At 45.8% G+C, this 20273-nt stretch overlaps 1 protein-coding gene across 5 annotated transcripts in view; it reads left to right on the top strand.

The window, feature by feature from the left end:
• pde4dip (phosphodiesterase 4D interacting protein) overlaps window positions 1–20273 on the top strand; it is a gene marked incomplete at its 5' end in the record, with an annotated part of 95619 nt that overhangs the window by 72494 nt on the left and 2852 nt on the right. For 2 of the 5 annotated variants that reach the window (XM_079158331.1, XM_079158327.1), the window contains 23 exons: window positions 1123–1235; window positions 1920–2086; window positions 2335–2638; window positions 2757–2934; window positions 3137–3253; window positions 3568–4057; window positions 5178–5413; window positions 5519–5567; window positions 11629–11888; window positions 12211–12360; window positions 12524–12733; window positions 13542–13823; window positions 14047–14178; window positions 14488–14607; window positions 15037–15193; window positions 15690–15814; window positions 15932–16069; window positions 16241–16345; window positions 16585–16772; window positions 18077–18208; window positions 18621–18759; window positions 19159–19205; window positions 19370–19469. In XM_079158331.1, the coding sequence (XP_079014457.1) occupies window positions 1123–1235; window positions 1920–2086; window positions 2335–2638; window positions 2757–2934; window positions 3137–3253; window positions 3568–4057; window positions 5178–5413; window positions 5519–5567; window positions 11629–11888; window positions 12211–12360; window positions 12524–12733; window positions 13542–13823; window positions 14047–14178; window positions 14488–14607; window positions 15037–15193; window positions 15690–15814; window positions 15932–16069; window positions 16241–16345; window positions 16585–16772; window positions 18077–18208; window positions 18621–18759; window positions 19159–19205; window positions 19370–19469 (3939 nt within the window). The remainder of the gene's footprint in view (window positions 1–1122; window positions 1236–1919; window positions 2087–2334; window positions 2639–2756; window positions 2935–3136; window positions 3254–3567; window positions 4058–5177; window positions 5414–5518; window positions 5568–11628; window positions 11889–12210; window positions 12361–12523; window positions 12734–13541; window positions 13824–14046; window positions 14179–14487; window positions 14608–15036; window positions 15194–15689; window positions 15815–15931; window positions 16070–16240; window positions 16346–16584; window positions 16773–18076; window positions 18209–18620; window positions 18760–19158; window positions 19206–19369; window positions 19470–20273) is intronic. The other 3 variants (XM_079158328.1, XM_079158330.1, XM_079158329.1) reach the window with 3 other exon arrangements.

Below are 20273 nucleotides of genomic sequence, written 5' to 3'. Positions count from 1 at the left end.
TTTATGACTTCCCATCCTTACTGTAGCTCTGTCTCCGCTCCATGTATATTCACACTCATATCTACACAGTAACTTTAGAACAGAGTCCAGTTTCAGAGGAACAAGATGACCCTTCTCTGTGTACGACACACCTCACACCAACTTCAACGTCACTTCATAGAACGTACGAAGTGTCAGGTTATTCCTAGTTTGCAAACTTAATAGGGCCATATTGACAATTTTCTAAACTTTTCAAATTAAGAACATTTTGACTAGTCTCCCAACCTGCATGATACTTAATAGTTTCACAATTATCTTTGCCCTTTCGTGACTGCCTGAAATGAAAATAGTTAAGGCAGTTCTGGTGGAGAAACATCAATTCCCCTCATTTTACTTGAATTTATCTTGAACCTTTTTTGCCTAAAACAGTCACATATATGATAAATGTTGTAGAGAATATCCATATAAATCAAACCAATTAAAAAAAAACACTAATTAGTGTGTAACGGGATAAAGAAAACCCACAGAAACAATACTGAGGACATGACTTCAGTGGTTTCTACAGCCCTGAAAGTTCATATTGATATGAGACCAATGAAACATGGAGGGTAGCATAGTCCTAGAAACAGAACATGGCGCTGAGGCTGCTAATTAGAGACAGGCCTATAGTTCATTTCATCAACAGGACTCTCAAGAAAGGTCTTGGCCATGATTTAGCTCACTATTCTGGCTTGGATTACCCATAATCCTGTCCGCTTTAAATATCTTCAACTTTCCAAATCCATCCCTTCTATTGGTCCATTCAAGTTTAGTCACAATGAAGAGTTCTTAAGAACAGAACGATCCTGGTTTCGGTGAACTACGAGCTGTTCATACGTACATTCATGTACGATGTTAGATTCAGCGGCGTAGCGGATGTTTCGTTACAAGTCACATCGTGATGATAAAAGGAGAATCTCAGATGATCTGGATGAGCAGCTGTTTCAGAAATATACAGATGTTTTTTTTCTCAGTGCGGACAGTGTGACACTCAGCAGAATGGTTGCGGGATTGCGCAAAGTTGACAGAACCTTAAGGTTGAGTGAAATGTAAAAGACGTTCTTGTGATGGTAGAGATCTAACACTTTCTCCTGCTTCGTGTAGAGCTGAGCTCAGAGGATGAAGACGAGGCTGACGATGATCTGAACAGCGAGTGCACTGAGAGCGTTGACGAGGAGGAGTCCAAGCTGAGGGTCCAGTCCGTGGCCAACACCAAGGTATGAATATGTTTGATGCGAACGTCTGAATGATTTTTTTTTTTTTTAAAGGGAATGGAGGCCAAACATCCCATAATAAACTCCACATTCAGTCTGAGAAGGGGTGGATTTATCATCCCAGAAGAGTGATGGATGAGGATTTTAGTTTGAAGTTATCTATTAAGAGACATTTGTAGTTTCTGACACTTTATTTATTCATATAGAATTTTTGGGATATTTCCTTGAACACAATCCCTATTTCTTTACTTGTTGTGAAGGTTCTCATTGGATCACTGAGAAAGATTCAGTTTTCCTTCAGTTCATTTGTGTGTATTTTATCCAGCATATAGTCTGTTATTTTAAACCTCTGAAACAAACAAGGCATCACAATCACCAAATGCATACAGTGACTCAAATATACTCAAAATATCTTATAATTCCCTCTAAAACCTCTTGTTAGGGGCCTCGGTGCAATGATTCAAACTCACCGAAGGCAGGAAACAGGTTTATGTCTGAGGGTTGGCGTTTTATGAGCCATGAAGCTGCTGTGAACTTTGATTGTTGATCTTGGATCTCTGGTCCATTTGCACTAAAAATGATGTATTCAATAACGTAACTGTAATTTTGGTTGGCTGTGTTCGTTTAGTGAGTCGCACCTCGGGGGCTCGTAGCTTATTATTCAGAAACCGTTCTGACTGTCAACAGGGTTCTGGAGGCACAAGAAAGCCTCCGTCCCAGGACCTGCTGTTTGAAGGCCAGGGACTGACGGAGGTCAAGCAGCTGGTGGAGCAGAAGAGGGCGGTGGAGAGAGAGCTGGGAGAGCTGAAGGCTCAACTGGAGAAGGCCGGCTTCTCCTCACTTTCACAGATGAGGTAAGACGATGACGACGATAAGGCTGAATGGATCCTACTACCAAGTATTGTTTGTGTGTGTGTGTGTGTATCCGTCCATTAAAAACACATCAACGGGCAACACTGTAGCACTGCTGCACTGGGTAACCATGAACACACACACACACACACACACACACACACACACACACACACACGCAAACATTACGCCACACTTATCTATTAAATCTGTTTCTAACCCTCCATCTCTCTCTCTGTCCGCTTTGAAGGAAAGCTCTGTTCAGCCTGCAGGCAGAGAACGGAGGTTTGAGGCATCAGCTGAGAGAAGGCCCGCAGCCCGACAGCAAACCGAGTGATGAGCAGCAGGTGTTGGAGGAGGACAAGGAGGAAGAGGAGGAGGAGTTGGATGTGACCATAGAAGGGACGGAAGAGGATGAGGAGGAGGAGGAAAGCTCTGAGATGTGGGACGTATGGGACAGTGAGCCGTCTCTGTCGCAGACCAACATCCAGACCAGTGATGAGCAGAGAGCCCACAGACCCGAGTCACTGCACCTGCTCGCCAACTCCTCACAGGTAAGGGGGGGGGGGGCACAGACAGGTCCTCGCTCCACAAAGGACAACAACTGTCCATGCGAATAAAGCCCATCTAACAAAAGTGTTTTCTTTGTGTCTTTTCCTGTTTGTCGTCCAGGATGTCCTGGACAGCGAGCTGCCTGCCGGTCAGCCGCAGGGCGCCGTGTCCTCTGTGACGCCCGAGAAGAAGGTCCGTCTGCAGCAGAAGAGCAAAGAGCTGCAGGAGAGACTGATGGTGTCTGAAGCCACAGTGCATGCTCAGGCCGAGCAGCTCAAAGACTACAGGGAGCTGCTCAGTGAGTGGACAGACGGGATGGCTTGAACTTGAAGTGTTATGTGTTGTGTCGAGTCATTTGTTATCGCTCCATACATCTGTTGAGGAAAATAAGCAAAGCGAACATAGCAGTTATACAAAAATTAGAGACGGATGCCAGTGACGTCGACGGCAAAACACACTGGTGTAAAGCTGCTTCTCCTCCTTCTTCTGTGTCTCTGCAGCGGAGACGGCAGTGCAGCAGGACAGTAAGCAGATCCAGGTGGACCTGCAGGACATGGGCTACGAGACCTGCGGCCGCAGTGAGAACGAGGCCGAGAGGGAAGACACCAGCAGCCCAGGTACGTCTGACTGCTGGAGGCTCTCTACAGGAGGGCCAGTGGACTGTTTGCTGTCTCCGGGGACTCTGTTTCAAATTGACTTTGCACAGATGAAACTAAAGAAAACTAAAAAGTTATTCAAAACATATATAATCAATAGTAGTAGTAGCATCATACAACCACTAGAGGGAAGCAAAGGACAGTGGCAGTGAAATGTAGCGACCGTGCATTAACATACTTAGAGGTTTATATATACTTTCCTTTAAACATCAAGTCAAAAACACACCCTTTAAAACAGTTTAGTAGTTTTGCTCAATGCTGCTGTTCCCTGACAGAGTTTGATGACCTGGAGATGTGCACGTCTCTGGACTGCGGCTCCCAGTGGTGGCCTGCCGGCAGCAGCAGCAGCGGCGGCGGCGGCGACTCCACCTTCACTAAAACCACCACCCAGAGCTCCGGCGACGGAGACGAGACGTCCTCTCTCCAGCGCCTCGTCGAGGACCTTCGCTCCCAGCTGTCCCGCTCTCAGGGAGTGATCCGCGGGCTTCAGAGCCGCCTTCGGTCCCTCTCCACCTCCAGCGACTGCGGGCCCTCCACACCTCGCAAGGTCAACTGGTCCTTCCAGGCCTCGCCCTCCCAGAGCGGGGCGGAGGAGGACGAGGGCTGGCAGTCATCCGACGGAGGCCCTCTGGCTTCGCCCCGACACCCTCACCCGGACAAGGGCCTGCGGGAGCTGGTGTCCCGCGTGGACGCACTGGAGGACCAGCTGAGGAAAGGAGGGAAGAAGTCTGTCAGCGAGGACATAAAGTCTGCCACCTGGCCGGGGTGAGTGACAGGACACTACAATTTGTAAAACAAAAAAAATACAGCAGGACATACAGAAAAACTATCACCACACAAACGTGCAAGAATATTGATATGATCCTTTGATTAAGATCCTATAAAGTTGATTATAACATGAATAACTGTTTTCTAGTTCCTGTCAGCCTCTCCCCGGTCTGTGCAGTGGTCCATTAATCACTGCAGGCACTAAGCGTCCTGTCAGTATCAGTCCATGTTCATCAAGCGTAACCGCAGATGTTTTTATGTAAACTCAGCTGCCTGACAGTCAGAGGGGATTAACTGGCACGAGAATGGGAACCCATTTGCCGTGTGAGACCAAACTGTAGCTACGGTGAAGCTTTGGTGCCGCCGTTTAAGGGCTGATTCGGGTCTCCCTGTTAATACATACGTCTATATATTTATACATACATATACTGTACATACAAATACCAAAACATTCACAATTTAGGGAAAAGCTATTGAACCGGTTACAGGAACTCAACTTTAGAGCATTGTCATTGTTGAGAAAAATGTCTTAATCATACTGCTGAGTGACATCTGCTATTCATTTTTATTTCAAAGCCCATTAAACCATGTTTACATTACATTACATTACATTACATTACATTACAGTCATTTAGCAGACGCTTTTATCCAAAGCGACATGTTGTGATGTCTTTACATTTGGACTTTGCCTCACAAATGGCACACTGTAGCTACAGTATCTTCAGACAGGACAACCAACTAATTACACTAGACAAAAGAAAACATTTTTTAATAATCGTTTTTTGGAATTATGAATTTTCTTTTTCTTTTAAAATTAAGTCTAAAATTAAGATGATTTCTAATGACACTGTGCTGACTGGAACAGTACAGGATTTAAGTAGTATATTATGACAAAAATTGAATTGTATTGTTCTATGTTGTTTTTGAAGGCTGATTGACAAAGTTGAATATAAATGAAATTGGCTAATTTCTTTTTCTTGTGGACCCGAGGGAGAGCAGCTGATCTCAATAGTAAACCTGAGCAGCAGCAGTTCGTTTGTAGGGCACTTTTTTAATTGTTCGTGTATTGTCAGGATTAAAATATGCAACTCTCATTTCTGTTCTTCTCTTTCCGTAGTAAATTCGACACTCTGATCCAGGCTCAGGCCAGAGAGCTGTCTCACCTCCGCCAGCGGCTGAGGGAGGGTCGGGGCGTGTGCAACATCCTCACCCAGCACCTGGGAGACACCACCAAGGCCTTCGAGGAGCTGCTGAGGGCCAACGACATCGACTACTACATGGGCCAGAGCTTCAGGGACCAGCTGGCTCAGAGCGGCGCTCTGGCGCAGCGGGTCAGCGCAAAGATCAGCGGACGTGAGTGGTTCACTTCATGTAACGGACACGCGAGATATCAGAAGTCATTTATTTCGAGCGTAATTAGATACGGGAACAAAAAGGATGTTATCGTATCTCCAACAGGAGATCATCCTGAAGATCCAGATGAGAAGACAGAGCTGCTCGCCATCCGGTCAGTGAACGCATACTCATCAGTGTGTGTGTGTGTGTGTGTGTTTGCCTGTTCCTGTGTGTTGCTTCTCTCGAGTTCTGCGTAACAGCAGGCTCCATGTTGGTCAATGGAAAGTATTGGTGTGTGACGTTCGGGCCGACGTTTGTTCCTCAGGGCAGATTAATCAGACGCTCCATCGATAATGAGCGATGATCTCACCGGATAGTTAATGACAGAGGTAACTGGGTAGTTCATTAAGGGCTGGAGAGTCGTCTAACACACAGGAAGACACAGACGCACTCCCTCATGAATTCTTTGGCAGCATTGATCGAGAAGCAGTTTTTAGAAACATGTTTCAAACAAAAATCTACTCAGCGTCAGTTAAGGCATAATGATTTTGATATTATTAGTTTTCAAGTAAAAATGTAATACATTTCATGATGGAATAATGAACATTATTTGTGTTCTTTTTATTACACTAGCAATGTGATGGAGCCGTGCCTTCTTCATTAACATATATATTTCACACATGTTTGAACAGAGTTGGTATGAGTTCTGTGATATTAATTAGTAGACAATAGTAATTAGACAGTAGCCTCTTCTGTAAGTGACTCCATTCACGTGATTTTAAATGTGAAGGGTGTAATGTTACGTATTCCTCGAAGGGAGATTTGTTTCTTTCTTGACATTTAAATCAGAGCGATGAATTGCTACGAGATAGAAGGAAAGTAATGAAGAAACAGAAGGTCAATTAATACACTTTAGTGTTTCATTACCTTCTGGCTTTCAGAGACCGCGGGCTTCTTTAATTATTATAATATCTTCTTACAGTACAAACATAAAGAAACGTAACGATGCCTTCGGCTGCCTCTTATCTCAGCTGACCCGCGCCTTGTTGTCGTCATCGTTCCCTCTTTAGAACATCTCTACATTTCCCTGTTGTCATTGCGAATGCCGTGATTTGTACGACACAAAGTCGGGTTGCACTTCAGCAAACGGTTGGCTTGAAATGAGAATCACAGCATATGTCGTTTTAACCCACATGGACTGAACAATGACTACGTACTTGTGCGATTAGGAAGAGTCTGTCAAACTGAATATTCCTGTGTTAACCGCAGATCACATCAGAGAAAGTCTTCATCTCGTATCTTCGTGCCTCTGTGCCGCACGACTTATTTGGTTTCTTTCACTCGTCTCTTTCCTTTCACACCATGCCAAGTCTTTTTTTTCCCGCTGCTGGTCGTCGCAGCTGGCAGGACGTCTCGTTGGGCCCTTCAGCAACTTGTGAAGTCAGCTGCTCTGACAGCGCTGCATTACAAAACCATAAAGTCCTGCGGGGCAGAGCCGCGATTGGGCCGCCCTGCACCCACCACCACCACCACCACCACACACTCATCCAACCCATACAGCTCATTAATTTCTGCTGGGGAGTCGTGACCAGCAGGGCTCTGCTGATGTCCCAGCAAGGACCTTAACTGTCCGGTCGATCGGTCGGCTAATTAGGCAGATGGCAAAAAAGAGGGGACAAAAGAAGAGCAAAAAACAAAAGGACAGCACGAGTGAGACCAGGACAAACAAAGTTACACAAGAGGAACAAAAAACTCTTTGTTTAATACAGAATGATAATCTTACCAATATTCTTAGTGTGGGACAAAAGAAACAATGATATAATGTTGCTATCAAACTCAACTAATCAATGTCTTTATATTATTGATAAATCAGTCAAACTTCTGAGCTGGCTGAGAGGTGAACGTGTGTCTGGTGGACAGCAGTGGAGGAGGGGAATCATTTTATCAAATGTGCACCTCGAGGTGGTGAAGCATTACGTTACTTTGAAAATGCAATAGGTTGGAGGACTTACTGGGTAAGAACAGTCATTCTAAACAATCCACAAACCTCAGCATGAATATTTGGGACTCTTTTACAAGTATTTCAAAAGTGTCTCTGTCTCTTTTAGGCAAAAGCAGAAAGCGCAGCTTGTGGCCGACGAATGTCCTGGATGTTCAGTCATTTGTAACACGTCTAATTCTGCTTCTTAATGCCGCTCTCTGATTTTCGTACCTGGGTTCGATGAGAAGAGTCACAAGGCTGCCTGAAAGGTGGAAAAAATAATAGTTATTCATCAACTTCAATTTGAATACAAATATAAGTAAAATAGATGACAGATGATGGGCAGTTACTGCATGAAAGCCCACACGATTCTTCGATGAATGAGCTGAAACATGCTAAAACAAAAACAAAAGCTGGACCATAGAAAGGGTGAGTGCTGGGTCAAACCCACTAATAAACAATGTTCTGTGAATAATTAGAGTGTCCCCTCAGAGAGAACGAGAGACATAGAGGGAGGGAGGCAGAGAGGGTGAGAGGGAGAGAGGGAGAGAGGCCTGCAGTCATCTAACATCATGTTGTTGCAGCACAGATGGCCGACCAGATGTGAAGGAGATTTATCGAGTGTGTTTTCTGTGAGTCTGCGACAGCCATCCCATTTAGCCTGTCCCTCTGATTCTGAGTGTACATACAGGGTGTGTGTGTTGGGGGGGGGGGGGGCATATGTGTGTGTATGTATAAACACACAGTCAAGTAGCATTAATGCATGACAGGGTGTCATACAATAATGTGTCCCGATAAAAATTATGTTTATATATACTACTAATCTGCCACAGCGCATTTGCTTTAAAAGAAATGGGATGCCACTTAGATTAAAAAAATGTTACATTGACATAATAAGGAGAAAACTCTCGAATGTGTCTGCCATTGATTGGTTTTCAGTTTCACAAAACAGCTCCTGTGACAAAGATCAATATCTTCAAAAAAAACATTGTCAGTGAACATAATCATGGCAGCGATTAAAATAGACATTATGGGAATGAATGTATGTCTATATTCAGTGTGTGTGTGTGTGTGTGTGTGTGTGTGTGTTGGGCTCCAAGCACGTTGACATGGCCTCTAATCAGGTTAAGTTATTAAGACCTCCGATGGGGAGGGAAATAGGTCATGAACAGCTAAACGCAGAGAGGGAGGGAGGGGTTGAGCGAGAGAGAGAGAGTGAGTGAGTTAAACGTGAGGGGAAGCAGCAGCAGGACGTAGCTCCACTCAGAGCCTCAGCTTGCTTCAGCGTATCGGGAGCAGCACATGGTGCTTAAACATCCAGCACGGCTCTGATCTGCATTACGTAAGATCCTCTCATCAGAAACCTGGATTTTATTTATATTTGTGGACAGAGGATAATGCCGTTTTGACTTGAATTGATCTGCTTTTCCACCTACTTACTATTGGTTCTTGGATTTTCTGCAAGCTAAAGCTGGATATAAACTCTCCTTCTGGTCTAAAGCGTCCTCTTTCAACTCAAATCCTGTAAAGAAGAGCCGCTCTTATTTCTGAATTCACTCTTGCGCCAGAGAGGAGGCGTGCATGTTTTTGCAGGTGGACAGCGAACAAGCTGAAGAAAGAGGAAGTGCTGCTTTGTGGACGATCATTCATTCGGCTCCCGCTCCTCTCTTTCTCTGATGGGCAGTGCAGCGTGAACGCACAAGCCCTGGGGATCCGGACGTCCGTTTATACGCACATCCCTCTCCTCCCTCTGCGTGTTGCTCTTTCGTCACTACATCTCTCCCGCAGGGTCTGTTGCTGTTGCTGCTGTTGCTGCTGCTGCTGCGTACGCTGGTGGGCTAGGTTCTGTCCAGAGTGGTACTAAGAGGCTTTCCTTTGAGGGCACTATTCAAGACTTCAATTGAAAAAAAAGGCTTATTTTGGGACCGGAGACAGGCAGCAGGAAAGAGAGAGATTTATCAGGGTTGTAAACCAAAAAGAGAGGAAGACCCAGAGTTTCCTCAGGCACTTGATTCAGTTCTTTGCTCACCTCAGAGCTAATTTTAATAATATTTTTGTTTCTATTTTAGCTTTTCAATTAATTTCATGCTTCACCTCATCGTACGCTGGGGGGGGTTGAATCTCAAAACTGTGCTGAGCTGCACGCGGAATTAAATTTTCTTGATCTCTGCTGACAGCTGTTCCTGTCATCAAACCATCTGACTGATCCGCTGCGGTTGGACGTTTGGACGTTCAAATCCTTTGAATCCGCTGTGTGAATCAACACTTGTTTTTCTGGTTCTGTGGCTTCAGTCTCCACATGCTCGTCTTTGTGTCCTTAGAATCTGATTTGGGATTTATTTGGGTTACCACCTGTGGTCCCAGCCCACACACTCCCAGGATCTGTGTGTAGGTGTGTGTGGAGGAAGCCACCAAAATCTATCTCCCTGGGAAGCCCGAACTTAATCTGAGGATTTGCTCTGCTTTTCACACGCCCAGTCATCCCTCCATCCTTTTTATCCGGCACTCACGCTCTGCCTGTCCACTGTACCTGCTGCCTCTCACAGACTGAGGTCAGGACCTCAGCCTGCTAAGCTAATGAGCCACGCTCGGTTACCTCTGGAGACACGGCTGGGAGGAAAAACTGCAACGGAGAAAAACGACCCAGGAGTCTGAGAGAGAGAGGAGGGATGGTCAGTCAGTAGCCCAGGCAGAGGGCCGACGGCCGGGGGAAGCACAGGGGGCCGAAAGGTGCCGGATGGCTCCTTTGTGGAAGGCCATGCTGTCGAAAAGCAGCCCGCTGTACAGAGACTCTCTGTTCTCCTTCTCTCTGTGGGAGTGGAAGGCCCAGGAGAGAGAACTGCTGCTGCTGAAGAAACTCACCGACAGGGAGAGGAGGGCACTGCTCACACAACTCGAAAAGTAAGACGGACACACAAAAGAAACCTTGTGGAATGTCCTTGATAATAGCTTCTTTATGTAGAACTTTTTTAACTTTTAAACATACTTGTTTACCATTAAAAACAAAAAGAAGTTAAATTCTCGAAGCCAGGCTAGCTGTTTCCCCCCATTTCCAGTCTTTATGCTAAGCTAGGCTAACCACACAAAGCTCACAAACTTTGAAAAAATAAAGTATTTTATTCATTTTTTTAACAGTTTGTGAAGTGATGTGAACATCAAAAGACGGAAAAGTACTGTAGATGGACTCTGATGTTGCAATCGTCTTGTGAATGTGGGTCTGTGTGTGTGTGTGTGTGTGTGTGTGTGTATTGTCATTGTGTGTATCAGCTTGCCATTGATTTAGATGAATGACCTCCACCTCGGCATCTGTGTACCAACATGTCACCGTTAATTCAGTCAGCTGTAGGGGACACGCTGCTGTGAGTGTGTTGTCTTGTTCCCCCTCCATCCTTCCTCTCTACGTCTGCCCTTCTAGTTTTTATTTTTCCCTTCCCGTCGGTGTGATGTTTCTTGTGAAAGCGTGAGTCTGCACTTTTACCGCGTGTGATGCGATGCGGCGTCATGTACTAAGAGGCTTCCCCTGAAGGAACGCAATGCAGTCGGCAAAGCCTCTGTGGGACAGTACAGATCAGCAGGCAGGTGGCTCACACCCCTAGTACATCGTCGCTCATTAATGCTCTTTATCCTTTGAGTCACAACTTAGGCAGCTGATGCAGCTGTTCTCGCGCTTGCTCCGTTCATATTATTTCACTTTTATAGATTTTCATTTTGAAAAAAAAGGGATTTTATTAGGATTTTGTGCTTCTATGCGTGGTTGACAGGCACGTAACAACAACTGATCTGATAGACCAGTGTAGGAGCAAGTTAAGGTACATTGGATATTTGGGTCTCTACACCAACTGGTCCAACAGTATATCATTTGAAAAGTTTGATCAGTTACATCAGTGGTTACTTTGTTGCTGTCAAGGACCCCCAATTTATTAGATTTGGCTTCAGGGAATGGAAAGAGAAAGATTTAGGTTGTTTGATATGATTAAGACCAAAATGTATTTTATGCAGATGGGTGTAAAGGGCTTATTGGCTCAAAGGCAACTCAGTGGTGGAAATGAGGGAGGAGTAATAGCTGCTTTGTCACTCTACCCACCCACCCACCTTGCTGGTCCAGGAAAGAAAACCTAAAGAAAACAGTTTTTTTGATGTACATGTATGGGCTAAGTTAATGTGGTCTGGAAGAAAGTAAATGTATTAGTTTCACTGATAATTAAACCACTAATAAATAGTATATATATATTTATGTGTGTGTGCGTTACAGGCTCAGTAAGGAGCTGCAGCAGAAAGACAAGGTCATCGAGTCTCTCCGCACCAAACTAAACCAGCATCATCACCATCAGCGCTCTGACACGCCCAGCAGCAGCCACGCCCTCTCCGACACCACCGACCAATCGGATCGCAACTCCTATGTGTCCGACGAGCAGGGATCCACGAACGAGGACCTGGATCCTTGCTCCGACGTGGACGCTGCCAGCGAGCTCGGCCAGAAGGACGCGCGGTCTTGCACCAGAGTCGGCACAGGTGAGAACGTGATGCCCTGTCGTCATCCGTTTGTACACTGCTGCATAAAACATGCAGTACCTGGATGGTATAAGTGGAAAGAGAAGTAATCCATACAGTAAAACAACACACACAAGTAGCGTCATTAAAAGGAAGAAAAAAAAGGCTCCGTTACTGAAGTTATGAAGGTCAAACTGTGTGGCTCATTGATGTGTTTTAATTGACAACAATGGCGCTCAGAAGAAGAAGATATGTTAATAGACCCAATACTTGTTAGTAGATACATTCACTGTTGGTTTTTGGTCCGCACTTGAGATTCAAGCAGGCTGCTTTTCATTTCCAGATTGCCACTCCCACAGTGGCCCCGTGTCCCATCATGCGTCTGTACCTCCATCCGTCACCTCATCCCATAGAACCCAGTCCTGCCTCAGCTGCCCCAGCATGCATTGCACCAGCCCGCCGCACAAGCCCGCAGACGTGCAGGGTCAGACAGGTAGGAGTGGGAGTCCTGAGTGTAGCCCAGGCTGCGAAAGAAGTCCCGTCATGTGAATTACTTTTTCTGCCGCATTCTTGCACCTTCACCTCGCACCTCTGACGGCGCCTCCCGCCTGTATCTCTCTTCTCACTCCTGTGCCTCATTCTTCTTCTCCTCCCAGCTCCAGCCTCAGTCTTCACCTCTGCCCCCTTCCACCCTCCCCCCTTCTCCTCCTCTTTCTCCCCCTCCACCCAGAGGGTGCCTTTGCCCTTCCATCCCCACCCCGCAACCCTGCGCACCCATTACCCGGGCGACGGGGGAGTGGGTTTCTCCCTGGCTGAGGCGCATCAGGAGCTGCAGATGTTACAAAGGCAGCTGGGAGGCAATGAGAGTGCGTCGGCCTGACTGTGCCGTGCATGAGTTTGCGTGTGGGAGAGTGTGAACTAACTGTGTGTTTGATGCTCAGTAACACTGTGCATCCCACCAGACTGAATATCAACAGCAGAAAATCAAGCCATTGGGTTGCCAAGAAAACTTTTATTGTGCACTCACACGCTGAAGAAGATGGTGACGTTTTTCTAGCCGCCACCCTATATCGAGCGTCTTCCCGAGCTGCTCTAGCTTAGAAGTTCAAACTTCCAAAGAGTCATGACATATTTCTTTTCACTTCCAGAGATTGACCCCATTCACAGTATTCTCCCAGTACGACACAACTAAATCATTGTTGTCTGCATGTGAAGCTAGCTGCTCAGTATAAGTATGTTCGCGCATCCGAAAAGGATTAGCCGTGTAGCTGCCTCACCATCAGTATGAGGATTATGAATGTTAACCCTGCTACAGGCTTTATTCTCTTTACCCCTCCTCTTCCCTTTGACTATGTATTTAACACCCTCCACTCTCTCTCTCTCTCTCATTAAGTAACTGGTCATCATTTGATGCTTGATGAACACAGAGTACCCAGCTTGAGAAGGATTTGCTGTGATTTCGAAACACTAATGAGGGATGGAGCTTTGAGAAACTAGACCGATATCATTTGGCTGATTAAGTCGCTCGCTTCGTCAAAATGTATCCCTTCATCTCTCTTTCAGTCTTGCAATGTAGACAAGTGTCTATCTCTCTCAGGCTGGGTTCTTTGCCTTTTATTAGCTGCTATTTAACTGTATTGACTTACTTTCATGTGACTTCGTCCTCTTCTTCAGGGTTTTCCACTCCCCAGTCCAAACCTCTTCCGGGTTTCCCGTTTGCCCACCAGCAGCCCGACTCCTCCGCCTTCCTGCCTCTCTCCTACCACGGATACCAGCCTTCTCCTTTCAGCAGCGCCACCAGCAGCGGCCTGGATGCCGGCTCGGCAATGAAAGCCGGGGCCAGTCTGTTGGAGAGCAGTGCATTGTGGGATATGAGCTATGGTTCCCGACCGGTGAGACTCGGAGCTGACCTGTCCTCGGGATCCTCGGGGTACCAGTCCGGCGCCAGTAACACAGGTAGACACTCAAATAAAAAAATGTGTCATTATAAGCGCAACAAAATATATGCAGGCTGGTGGCTAATGACGGCCAGATAAAACCTTTCAGTTGGTATATAACACTGATGTGGTCCGTCAATACCTGTGTTGATTTTATTCATCCATCTTTGTATTTGATATTTACAGTGTGGCTAACACTAGTGGTCTCTAAAAGCAAGTTATGAATTGTGTTTCTGTTACAGGTTCAGACTTGATGAAGGAGCACCTGAGAGAGATCAGGAGTCTGAGACAGAGACTGGAGGACTCCATCCAGACCAACGATCGCCTCCGGCAGCAGCTGGAGGAGAGACTGGCTCACACCGCCACTGAGAAAGGTAACACACACACACACACACACACACACACACACACACAAATACACACACTCAACATGTGTTTATCAGGTGCCTGAGTTGCATTCTTATTTCCATGGAATTGTTCTAATAATTGATGTGAAACAAGCTGTTAATTTGTTAGATTCAGGAAAACGCGATGTAATTTGGTAGAAAATGCAGAGTTGTAAGTTATCTCATTGTAGATATTTAATATAAAGCCTGATATATACAAAACACTAGCTTGTTAGCATGTTACCTTGCTTGCACATGATAAATATTACATGTCTAACGCCCCCGTGTCTTCTCCAGGGGCTCCTACCAACATCTACATCCAGGGTCTGGAGTCGGTCGGCCAGCTGTCCAGCGAGATCAGACTTCTGAAGGAAGAGAACGTCAGTCTGCAGAACCAGCTTAAACAGGCCACCAGAGGTACAGTCGGATGCTCACTACCAGGGCCTCAGCCTGTAGAGGAATCCATTAAGTTGTATGACGCAGATTTACAGCTTTTGTGCCTGCGATTGCACAGAAGTTATGATCTCCGCCAGACATAAGCCTGTGTGGAGATCATGCATTAAGTTGTATATATGTGTGTGTGTGTGTGTGTTTGTGTATCTGTCTGTCAGCGGCTAATCTCGAATACTACTCGACCCACCAGCCTGATATTTACTGTGTTCATTTATGACTGTATGCTCAAGGGTCTCTTGCGGTCGCGGTGATTCACAATTTGGGATTTTATTGTTGAGTGACGTTCAAGTCTTCTTTGTTTACGCACTTTTCTAGGCATCAGTTCTGGTTCTGTTCAGGGCTAAATAACTTGCCCCTGTAATGTAAAAATGTCACGTCCTGTGTCCCCTGCAGAGGGCAGCAAGGAGGCGGAGCAGCTGCGGGGGGCGGAGCTAGAGGCGGAGAGGTGGGCGGAGCAAAGCAGGAAGATGCAGACTGAGGCTGAAGCTCGCAGTCATGAGATTACAGAGCTGAAGCAGGACAGACAGAAGAACCAGGAAGCCATCAACAGGTGTGTGTGTTCATGTACTCTGTAATTGTCATTTTTTACGACCTTGAGAGTGAAGAGGTTTTTGGAAAGTGGGGACATTTCGTCAGGTCCTCACATCCTCAAAAAAAAAACTGAATTTTAAAACCCTTGAAAATCTTGGTTTGTCTTTTCACATTGCTTGCAGTGATGTAGAGTTGTACTCCATGGTTGTATCAGTACACGTGACATCACTGCTGGGTGTAGGTGCAACAAAGCAGACCTCTGAATGCACTCGACCGCATCCATCAGTGATGTTGAGTGTGGTCAGAGGGGAAACATCCTTTCAACCAGAAAAGGGGCCGGCACATACTGCTCCTCAACCTGGTGGTTAAGTTAGGGCGCTAGAGACTGTATCGCGTCCTGTAGGGGCCTCTCATGTATAGGAGTGCAAAGTGAGCAGATGCTTTGTATAACAAGAGCTGGATATGACAATAACAGGCTAAATAACGTATGGTTTCATGTGCGTGTATTTTCTTAGACTCCAGCACGAGGTGAGCGTCCTCCAACAGCAGCTCTGTGAGAGCCGCAGTCTGGTCCACTCTCTTCAGTGTGAGCTGCAGGTGTACCACAGAGTGTGTGGAGTCAACACAAACACACACGCAGGTAAGAGACTGTGATATGAACTTCCAGGGACGTTTTAAGCCCCTAAAATTAGCATTTTGTACAGCGCCACGACAGCTGCAAGAATCTTTCTTTAAAAAATGTTTGTGTGTTTCCAAGCAGGTCAGGCCGGTGACGGTGCCAAACCTGGACGCAGCGGTGCGACTTTGGACCCCAGGGAGCTGCACCTTCAGCTGGAGCAGCAGCTGAGCGGACAGGCCGACACACAGCCTCGATCCAGGAGACAGCTCTTCAACGGTCAGTATATGCCTGACACACCCAACAGCATGTTGAAATATGATGGGGTAAAGCCGATCACAACACCAGATTAAGAGAAATGATTCTTTTGGAGCTCAGTAACTGAGAAACATGTCATATTGAGAAGGAGATCTTTGCAGCCCAGTACTGATGGAAAGCTTCCTCCTACAGAAAACGTTCCCTCCCCCCCTGTGAGAGACACTGGGCTCATCAGTCCTTCCTCTCCTCGACATCCTGCACAGAAGCATGCAGCAGAAACTGGAGCAGCCGGTCAAGGTGAGAACCTCACAATCAACACTTAAATGTTAGAACAGTTCTATCATCTTTAATCATGTAAGCAACACACTCCCATCTTTTTGACCTCCAACCTTTTTCTTTGTTCAATAACTGATCAGATTCTCTTAGTATTCTGCTGATACATCCATTTATCACATGGCGGCACACCATGGCACATAGATCTCATGCGTCTCCCTCCTGCTCCTGCTCCTAATTGTCTTGTCTTCCCATCCCTGCAGCCTCGACACTGCAGGGCCAAGCCCCCGACGGCTCATTCGCCAACCGTCACGGAAGCCATGCAGTGGGCCATGTTGATGACTTCAAGGCTCTGCAGCAGCAGATCCTGGAGGGCAGCGCTCTCCTCCGCAAGATGGAGACTGCATTTTATTCCCTGAATGCCGCCCCGCAGGAGTTCAGCCTTCATCAGGTGAGAGAGACGGGAAGCCAAAACACCACAGACCAGGTGATCCTGATGGTGACTGAAGCAGCTAATTCTAGTTTAGGTCATGTTTTGGATTGTATTTGTGGCGGGACGCCATCCCCCTTGTTAGCAGGATGACTAAAATACATGCCCCTTGTTAACCTGCCATCCAGAGAGGGCCAGTAATAGATGTTGGTTGGTCACCAATAACCAGTGTTACTATGGACGTTCTTTAGGACTGTAAGCTACTGATTTCATAGAGGTAAACAGGCCGTGCGTAATGGCACTGCTGAACTTCTCATAGGCTGTAGTTTTATCAGCATTTTAGTCCTTCATACAATCCGTCTAGTCAGCTATAACTGAGCACGCGATCAAATGATCACGTATGAATACTTGCCACCCAACGGTGTTTACATAACCTTCCAAACGAGCTACAATGAATTGTGTGCGCCCGTCATAGGCGTGCTCTTGTACTTAAAACAGCACTTAAACCTTTAGTAGTCAGCTGTTTGGCCGGCGCTTCAGGAAAGCTGATCAGAAAAGTGACAGGGCTCTCTCGCTGCGTCTCGTGTTTTATGGGGCCAAACCAATCAAACGGATATTAGTGAAATATGTTTTTTCGATTCCGCATTTTTTTTATGATTGGTTGAATTAATGAGGTCAAAAATTGCCGCCCAGTGCTCATGCCTGCTGTGTATTGGTAAATCCATGGCGCTGTCCGTGGTGCTGAAGTCGCAGATAGATTTGTGATTGCGACTTTTCTCCTCTGAGTCCCGCCTCTCTGTGGTAGTCTTCATCGCTGTTATTAAAAGAAAATACAGAACCAAAAGAATCGTTCATGGTGCGGTTCTCTAGTCCCGGGTGAACGTCCTGTTAACATCAACACTCAAATGGCCTGCTGATCATTGGTGTTATGGGCTATAATTAAGAAGAAGCAGCTCTAGAGAATGCAGCGTTTATATAATTATCTACAAACCGTGTGTAGCATTACATTATTATTATATAGACCCGAGGTTTTGTTGACATAGAAATGAAACACTCCATGTGAAAGAAAAAAATCTTTAATGAAATATAAATGAACTGCAACTCTACATCGTTTATTCCATCTTTACTGTTGATTTTCTTTATTTACATTGTTATTAAGTGACTACTTTTAGCTGCTGGTCATGAAGACACTTTAACTTTGTATCTTTTTTTACCTGTTAGGGCTTTATTGGGCTAGATGATTTACAGATTAACAAGGGCAATAGCTGATAGATTAACTCATAATTTAACTTCTTTATTAACATCTTGTTTTTTGTCCGTCTCAGCCCTCAGACTCAGGTTCTGTCAGCGAGCTGCTGTCTGACACTAAAACCCTGCGAGAGATCCTGGAGGAGGCCGGCGATCTGCTGCGGATGTTCTGGAGAGCAGCTCTTCCAAACCACGAGGAAGCCAAGCAGGTCTGAACAAAACGCCTCGCAGTCTTACAGAGTGAAGTCAGAGAGCAGCAGCATGATGGGATGGAACATGTAGAGGAGCCGAGAGCAGAGGAGTTCTTTTTAAAAAAAAACAGCCTTCGATCTTTCTTGGCTCCTTGTGAAACCTTTTTTAATGTTTTCATCACGTTTAACATAGGCTGATACTTTTGTGGCAGTACAGGGTAGTTCCAGGAGGAAACAGCTGAGTCACAGTCTGTGTCAGACCTTTACAACCTGCACAAAATGATTCACGCATCAACAGTTCTAATCGTGTTTTTGGCCTCAGCAGCGATTGCTCTCACCTGCATGTACCTGCATGTGTGGACAGACACTAAACATTTACTCTGTGTGCGCGTGTGTGTGTGTGTGTGTGTGTGTGTGTGTGTGTTTACAGGATCAGTCTCTGAGGGAGGAGGTCGTCTCGCTCCGTCTGAAGCTCTCGGAGCACGAGCAGGCTCTAAAGGACGCCATGGAGAGAGTGAAGAGCTCCGACCGCACCAAAGATAGCATGGAGCACTTTATAGTCAACCAACGTGAGTCACTCCTGTTCCCAGTCTTTCTAGTCCATCATATAAAACCATGTATCGTATTCTTATTGTCTTTTGATTCCATATTGAAATAGATAACGACGTAGCACATACCGACCACTTAGTCTGTTGGTTGAGTAGTTAAGGGTTAAGGTAAAGATGAATTATCATGAGATGGGCTGATCTTTCATCATCGTCTGCGTCGTCTTCTTCCAGCCCTCTCTTCTTTCTTCATCCACCTTTTTTTTGTCTTCTGTCGCTCCAATCGTTCAATCCCAGAGCAGCTGTGCTATTGAGTCTTGTGTTTACCGCTCGTCTTCTGTTCGACCCACCAATGAACAAATGGCGTCTCACAGCTGATGTGTGTGTGTGTGTGTGTGTGTGTGTGTGTGTGCTTGTTTACAGTGTCGAGAACACGGGACGTGTTGAGGAAAGCAAAGACAAACTTGCAGGTGAGTTCTCACGTGTTCCCCTTCTGGTTTTTAGAGCGACATTCAGCTTTTATTCTAGCGGGTGAGAATAACTAAGATAATCCGAAGTGAGAGTAAAACTCCTCATTTCCTTCTTGCCTCCTTAACACCCTCTCTTTCCTCTGACTCCTGCCGAGTCTCCTCAGGAGAACGAGCTCAGGATTTCCTCCCTTCGCTGCGCCTCTTTCTCCCCCTCCCCCTCCCTCCCCCCCTCCTCCTCTTCCTCACACCCCTGGCCTGTTAAAGGTATGGTCCCCTTTGGCTTTGCTGTGCTTGCTTCAAGTGTCCCGATAACATGATGAAAACCCTGGGATTAAAGATATTTCTAATAGATGATGCTGCATGTCAATTGAACATCCTGGTTTAAACACTAGATGTCGACTAAATTCAGTGAAATGATCTCTGTCTAAACCTCTTGGCACAGAAAGCGATATTTTGTTTGTTAGTTTGTTACATCTTAATATTAGACAGATGCACATCTCTTTTACATTTACATTGTAATCTTTTAAGTGGGCGCCATTTCTCCCTGTTTTAACTTGAGTTATTTACAGATTTAAACATATTAGTTCATGTGGGCGCTTAGGCCATGCAAGTTTAAGAGCATCAGATACAGATATAGTCTTTGTAATATGTGGGCACACCAGTATATCCGACTCTGTGGGTTTTTCTGGTGCAGCGACACTGATTCTATTCCAGTTTCACAGGTTGAGAACTACACGCATTTAATAGTGTCGGCCTCTAACTCCTTATTTTTTTCTGTATATGGCTCACAATCAGAAATGTTTGTCCACCCCTGATGTAGCCAATTAAGCCATTTCATTTGAAACTTTTAACTGTCAGTGTTCTACCACAGGCACTGGCAGCCTTATACACAAAAATCTGCTTTTCACTAATGTCTCCTTTCTGTCTGCAAACATGAACACGTGTCTTGTTTTGCTGAACAAACTATCAACTAAACATCCACCAAAGAACAAGGCAGCAGCTAATGACATTTTTGTGATCTCAGTCGGACGTTAAAGGCACCCTGTGATGTTTTTGACCACTAGTGGT

The sequence above is a fragment of the Pholis gunnellus genome (genome assembly GCF_910591455.1).
Source record: "Pholis gunnellus genome assembly, chromosome: 4".
Classification (NCBI taxonomy): domain Eukaryota; kingdom Metazoa; phylum Chordata; class Actinopteri; order Perciformes; family Pholidae; genus Pholis; species Pholis gunnellus.
The sequence above is the reverse complement of the archived record's forward strand: the minus strand, read 5'-3'. Positions and strand labels throughout refer to the sequence as shown.